This window comes from Numida meleagris, chromosome 1 (genome assembly GCF_002078875.1).
Source record: "Numida meleagris isolate 19003 breed g44 Domestic line chromosome 1, NumMel1.0, whole genome shotgun sequence".
NCBI classification, from domain to species: Eukaryota; Metazoa; Chordata; class Aves; order Galliformes; family Numididae; genus Numida; species Numida meleagris.
In genome coordinates, this window is record NC_034409.1 from 20036446 (window position 1) to 20043674 (window position 7229).

Here is a 7229-nt window from a genome sequence, read left to right on the forward strand (position 1 = left end):
GTTCTTTCCCAGGCCCACTGCGGGAGACTGAAACCTTTCCTAAAGAAAATCAATCGAGGACACAAACAGATCTTCAGCTGATAGAAGCCGGCACAGTTAACCAGTGGGAGAGGTTGCTGACACGAATTCTCGGTTGTTTTAAGTCTCAAGTGCATGTGTTCCTCGTAAAGAAGCGCGGGTTGGTGCTGTGAAGAAACCCGCGTGACGTGCGGTCTGTCTCAGGCGGTAGGTGCTTCTGAGGATGAGGACTGCTCGTGATGCCGCAGCACGAACGGGATCTCAGGAAGGCACGGTGAGGGCATGCAGCTCTCGATCTGCATGCTCAGAGAGCTAGAACCGTAAGAAAGAGCGCATATAAACAGAGGAGGACACACAGCAGGGACCGCCCATTTGTTTAAGCGTGGCAGACGGAGGTATTTAATTCTCTCTGGAGCGTGTTCAGCGGTGGTTGGTGCAGTTTGACCTGTATCGCATTACATTAAATTTAAGACTGTTTTGGGGGGCCTTCTAGAACTGCATACACTTCTGTATGAAGAAATAAACTGATTTCTGTAACTGTAGGGAAAAGGTTAATTTCTTTTAGTATTTTTATGCTGTTTCTAGCTTGTACTCTCTAAGCTCAAGCTCATCGATGCGATTAGTGATCGTTACAGTGCTTAAGTCATACAGCTTTTAAGTAGATTTCTAGTTTGTTCTAGTTTAAGTAAGCTAGCTCTTAGTGGATGATTTGGGCAGCAGGGTGATGCAGTGGTTGAGGCTGAATCAGGATGGCTTTGTGCCTCAGACCTGCTAAGCCAGGTCTGCCTGCCAGGCAGTTGATTCTTTTCTTATCCCGGTTTCATCAGAACAATGGCTTTACTGACCTTTTTCCGTCTTAAAACGTGGCATGAGAGCTGTTCGAATTCTATAATAGAAAGCGGTGGAAGTTGCAGCATGCGTACAGATCTGGTTTGTGTGATATCTGTTGTGTTTGTGTTCTAGAGCAGGAGATGGTAATTACAGGAATTCCAAACTGTTCCTTTTTTTCTTTTTTTTTTCTTTTCTTTTTTTTTTTTTTTTCTTCTAGGGCATAAAACTCCCTCCCAGACAAATTGCGTTCTGTTTTCAAAACCGAGAATGAGAACGTGAAGAGCTTTGCAGATAGAGAGATAGAATGCACATTCGATACGTTATGGAGCAAGAACTCCAGCAAGGGTAAAGCTAGAGAAAATGACTGCAGCTCAGAGCCTTTAAAGAAGTGAGGGCCTTCTGCAGTCACACACACTTATTCAGGATTGGTCACGGTTCACTTCTCAACTTAATGTACTTCAAGCATCATTTTCTAACCGTTTGTCTTACTCTCATAGTTTCAAGCACAACAGTTCTAGAACATGCACTTTGTCAATTCAAGACAACCTTTTTCTCCCTTCAAATATAACAGCTTTTGCGTTTGATCAAACTCAGAGCCGTAATCTAGAAAAACAAATTCGACTACGAAATCAGAGACATTCAGAGAAAGTGATGGTTGTTGGAGGGAGTTTACTTGGGCTAGTACTTCATCCACTGAGTTTAGTTCCTTTCAGAGAGATGTGCAGTCAGAGGCAATAAAAGCACATGCTAACTCTGAAGAATGTAAATAAAATTATGTATTGAACTATGGTCAGAATGCAGGCTTTGAACCATACAGCGACGTTCATTCTGTGGAAGAAAAGCAGCATGCAATCCAGAACGCAAAATCCTGAGTCTTCTCGGCAAAGGACAGTGTATGAGGTTCAGTTAGAATATTCCGGGAGTGTTATTCCAAAATGAAAATTCTGAAGCAGAATCCTTGTTAGAAACATAAAACACACATGTATGGTGATGTTGAGGGACAGTTTCTCAGTAGGAGCAGGACTGAGTCAATGGAGAACACATGCGGAACTGATGCAGTTCAGAAGAGTCTGACTGGAGTGCGGGTGAGCTACACCTTACGTGAGAAGCCGTAGAGTTATGACAGTACAGCTCCCCGTTTTATATCAAGCCAAGAAGCAGACTGAATCTGTTACCGTGCTTTGAGGCTTCCTCCGGGGCTTTGATTAACACGAGTATTTGGACATGGGGTTAGTTCTCTAGCTCGGTCGTGCAAGTATTTTACTTAACTTGGAGTCTGAGCCATCAAAGCAAGACATTCACGGGCAATTCCGTTTGTGGTGGTCAAGAAGCTTGAAACTACAACCTCAAAGCATTGCAAAGTTTCAGCAGGTAGAATAAGCAGACTTAGAGATGGGGTAACCTGACTGCTTTGTTCATCCTGAGCGGTGACCGAAGCGAAGAGACCGGGCTGATACCTTACTACTGCAAATTGCTAGCATCAGAAGTGACTTTTGTCTTCCCAGTAAAGCGTGGTGCCCAAACATAGGACTGCATGAACTGCTTGAGTTAACATAAGCTGATAGAAGCTGGTTTTAGTGTTCTGACTAGGAAAATCAGATTTTTTTTCCCGTAGATGGTTTGTTTTTCTTGTATGTGTGAGCAACATCAAGTAGTCGGTTTTATTCGCTATTTTAGGATGCTATATATTAAACAGTTGCTGTATATTTTACAGTATGTTATACGGGGTATGTTTTACCAGGATAGGTTTTGTGACATCACAAGAGCAGGGCACGCATCACTGTGTATAGTCACGTTGGCAGCCCCTCCCAGTGCAGACACGACGGGCAGTCGATCTCTCCTGGTGGTTAGTGCTGGAGCTCTGCGAGCTCTGCTCTGATTGACCGCCACTTTGTGTGTTGCGATTGTTCGTTGAGAGAGAACAGGATGAAGTTCAGCCAGGCCCTCCTCGTCTTCCTGCTTCTGTCCATGTCTCCATTCACTGGAAGGCGCCCTGGCCGTTCCAGCAATGGTGACTGGGACGAGGACAGGGAGGAAGAGCTGGTCCCTCCTGAGGAGCCGCTGCTTGCTGACACCGAGCGCCAGACCTCCAACTGGCCCAGCTGGCTTGGCCTCCCCTCCTGCCCCAGCTGGATCTGGCAAAGGGTCAGCAGGGCTGCTGCAACAGAGGGCCTGAAGCAGCAGCCCCAGGACGCGGAGCAGAAGGCCCCTGAGTCGCCCTTCTGGCTTGGCCTTTCAGCGCTCCCCATCCGGATCCGCGAAAGGGACAGCAAGACGGTCCTCCCTGAGGAGAAGCAGCCTGCTGACACCGAGCGCCAGACCTCCAACTGGCCCAGCTGCCTTAGCCTTCCCTCCTGCCCCAGGTGCATCTGGCACAGGCTCAGCAGAGCTGACGGTCCAGAGGGCCCAAAGCGGCAGCCCCTGCGCACCGAGCAGGCGGCCTTCAGCTTGCCCTACCTCCTGGGCCTCCTCTGCGACTACATGGAGCAAGGGGGGTATACCGGGCTCCTTATGGGTGCCCTGATAGATGTCTGCGCTCTCTGCCTGCTGCGGGTTGCCCACAGCCTCTGGGGAAAAGTACAAAGACCTCGGGAACAGGTGAGTGACTGAGATGCATCGCACAGGAAGGGGAGCTGCTGGCAGGGAGCGGGGAACCACAGAGACCTCGTCCGCGAAAGCTTCCAAGGAAAGCAGATCCCAGAAAGTCCATTACCTCTCCCAAGGGACTTGCTCAGCCACAGGGCTGACGCTCACTGGGAGCCCCCGTGCAACACGGGGTCTGCTGGGGGTGCTGGGAGCCCCATGTGCTGCCCCGAGCAGTCCTGTGAGGCTGGACCACCTCCAGAGGAAGCCGAGCCCTGCAGGACCCTTCTCTGCAAAACGAGCCTGCTTCCCTTTAACTGTGCTCATGCTCTGCTCACTTCCAGGGAACGCGACAAATGGCCTCAGGTCCCCCGGGAACAGACGAGCAGCTCGACCGGCTGCAGGCCCAGCTGGACTTATTGCAGAGGTGCCTGACGACCCTCGAATCCCACGCGGAGCTCAACCGCCAGCAGTCAGGGAAGAAGGCACAAGGAGCAAGGAAGAGGAGTTGCTCCCCACCCCGCTCCAGCTCCAGCTCCGCTGTGGATTCCGTGGGTGGACAACAGGAAAGCAGGGCAAGTGAGTAGGGCTCCCAGCAGCAAAAGGGGCAGGTGGATCAAAGTGCGGGAATCATAACTTCACGGAAGCATTTTCGTCCATCTGACAGTCCGTTCTTTTCAGGATGACTGCCAGCTGCTGGAGCAGGACATGCCTCCGCCCACCAAAGCTTCCTGGGGTGAAGGCATCTCCAGTGACTACAGTCTTCTACCGCCTGGCTGCCAAGAGCTCCTTGATCATCACCTTGCTGCAGGGGGCTACGGACACTGGCCCAGCCTGCACAACGGCCGGCGGAGACTGTCCCACTAGTTTCAAGTGTTTGTTTTTCTCTTTTTTCTATGTTTCAGTAATTCTCTTTTTTGCATGTTTCAATAAAAATTAAAAGATATATTGCTAGTGCGTGTGTTTTGGTTTTCACTCGTGGAAGTTCAGAAGGAATTGTACACATCCAAGAAGTTACGTAGGAGTACAAATTAATTGCTGAGGAAGCAATTTTACCACTTACAAGGTTGTGCCACCATCGTAAAAGAAGACGTTGCTTGCTCTCCTAGGAAAACCTGGAAGCGTGCCACAAGATTTTATGCCAAACCCGGCCTGATTTAATTGTCCTCCCCCAGTAGCCGCTTCCTGACTCCCGATGCAGTGCACGTTAGCTGCACATTCAGACAAACTATCCAGTGTTCTACCTTCTCTGACAGGCCCTTCCGAAATGATGGTCGTCACTTGTAGATGACTGAAGCCAGCCAAGTGAGGCTCGGAATTTAGTAGAAGATGCCATCTGCATGCTCAGAGAGCTAGAACCGTAAGAAAGAGCGCATATAAACAGAGGAGGACACACAGCAGGGACCGCCCATTTGTTTAAGCGTGGCAGACGGAGGTCTGCCCCATGAAGGGGGGGGGGAGTTAATACTCTAGAGCCAAAGCCGTGTTCAAGCTTTGTCTCAGATGGAGAAAGTTGGTTTGCTACAAATGAAAGCCTTGGAGAAAACTAAAATTAATGTAATGCAAATGATCAGAACCCTGAAGTAAACTGTAATTACAAAGTTTCATCATAGGGACTCCAATTTTTTTTCTTAAATAGGTTAAAATATATATATATCAAGGATGTTTGCATTCCCCCAAAATTGTGGGTTCTTTCTTAATGCCTCTTAAGAGCCAGTTTCCAGATAGTTACCCCTCTATCATTTCTAAGTTCCTCGTAAGAATTTTGTTGCAACTGGAACACACTTACTTCAGTGTCCCATTGGTGTTTGTCTCTGCAAAGTTAGATCCAGCTGGCTGCAAGTGAAAGTGCTGCCTCCTCAGAGACATTCCACCTCACAGGACACAGGAAAATATCTACAAGATTTTACATGGAAAGAAAAGTTTCTAGCTCCGCAGATGGACAAAACAGGAAGACAAGAGAGAAAGAGCAAAACTGATTAATAACTTAATTCATACAAGAACAGATCTCCATTTTCATTTCTAGACAAAAGTAGAAAGGGGAATAACGCTCTCACTCTGAACTCCAGGAACTCTGCTCACAGGAAAAAAAAGTTAGACGATTGTTAGCTTTCCTCATTGGTGAGGAACAAATACAGGCTTTAGCTGTGAAAGCAAGCATTCTTGATTTGCACCTGGTCTTTGTCAGGCGTTGGGCTCTCCACAAAGGACTAAATCCCAAAGTATCCAGTACGAGAGCTTGTGAGCTGATTTTCATATGGAGGCCAGATGGAGAATGCAATAGAGCAGCAACCAGGAATGAGAACTAGCAAACAAAATTGGAAAGTAATGTAATAAGATGGTTTTGCAGTAACAACTGAAGGACATGAAGTCAAGTAGAAGGAAAATGTTGACTGGATTTGACTGCAGTAGACATGGACAGACTGGGAAGCCATATTGCAGCTCTTCCTTGTGGAAGGAAGCTCACAGAACTTTCCCACTGGCTGTTTGTTGAATATTCTTCTACCAGTGGAAGCAGAAGATTAAGTCTGATCACTGTTAAGCTTACAAAGAAAGGTAATTTGCAACAGATATTTACAGAGCTTGACATGTACCTCTAGAAAGATCTGTGAGGGTCTTGATGCACCACAGAAGCAAGCAGCCTGAAAACTAGCCAAAGGAATTGAGTCAGGATATATAGTACAGTTTTCTGCTCATCATTAACTCATAGAAACTTAAAAGAAGGATGTCTCACCTTGAATCAGCAGTGTTGAGGTCAAACTGATCTCTCCTGCCTTTCAGTTAGTTTTATTAGTTGAGGCACAGCACACTGCCACATAAATGTAGTTAAATGACTTCCAGGAACTCTATTACACAGCCATCTTAGAGCACTAACAGAAAATCTTGATGGTCCTGAAATACTCTGAGATATTCAGACACTCATGGTTGTAAGGTTCATCACTGTAACCTGGGTAGGGCATAGGTAAGAAACTGGACAGGTAAAAGGACACACCAAAGGAACTGGCAGATTAAGGTTTGTTATGATTTTTGATATCTGGAGACATACATAGAACCATGTCTTCCAGAGTGAACTGACAACAGGGCAATATAAAGGTGGTCAGCTGGCCAGGGTTTTGCAGATAAAAAAATCAATGAATAGAAACATAGAGATAGGAAGAGATTCCAGATTTTGCAAAAAATGTGAATGGAGAGCAGCAGAGAAAGAAACAATGAAGAGGAACATGACTGAACATGACTGCCATGGATGTCCAACACTGCAAGAGAGGAAGATATTTATGATTATATTAAGGAGCTAAAGAAAAACTGATAGTAATGCAAAAACAAAAGAAAGAAAGAAAGAAAAAGAAAAAAAGCAGCCCTGTCAACTGCCAAAACTTCTAAGGGGAAAACTGGTTGCAAAAAAGCTATTAAAAACATATAGCTATTGTGTAACTGTTTCTCCACTGCTTTGAACTACACCCTTGCTTTCTCTCCCCATTGTAAAGGCTGCTATTATTGAAGAAGAAAAAAATGACAGGCTATTTCCATGCTGCCTCTACGAAATCAAGCCCTGCATTTAGGAGCTGAGGTGTAAAATGACTTGCTGAGGACGTGAAAAACTCTGAACCCCTGTGGGTGAGCCCCCAGGCACGCTTTTTAGATATGGATCATAGAGTCATAGAATTGCTCAGGTTGGAAAGGACATTCAAGATCATCAAGTCCAGCCGCAACCTAACCATACTGCTCTAACAACCCACCACTAAATCATGTCCCTGAGCATCACATCCAAACAGTTTTTAAACACATTCAGGGATGGT

At 46.5% G+C, this 7229-nt stretch overlaps 1 protein-coding gene across 1 annotated transcript; it reads left to right on the forward strand.

Moving 5' to 3' along the window:
• Window positions 7-4768, forward strand: LOC110392708. Its single transcript, XM_021385008.1, has 3 exons — window positions 7-3447; window positions 3777-4011; window positions 4114-4768. Exons 1-3 carry the CDS (start codon window positions 2776-2778, stop codon window positions 4116-4118), a joined length of 912 nt encoding a protein of 303 aa, XP_021240683.1. The 5' UTR covers window positions 7-2775; the 3' UTR covers window positions 4119-4768.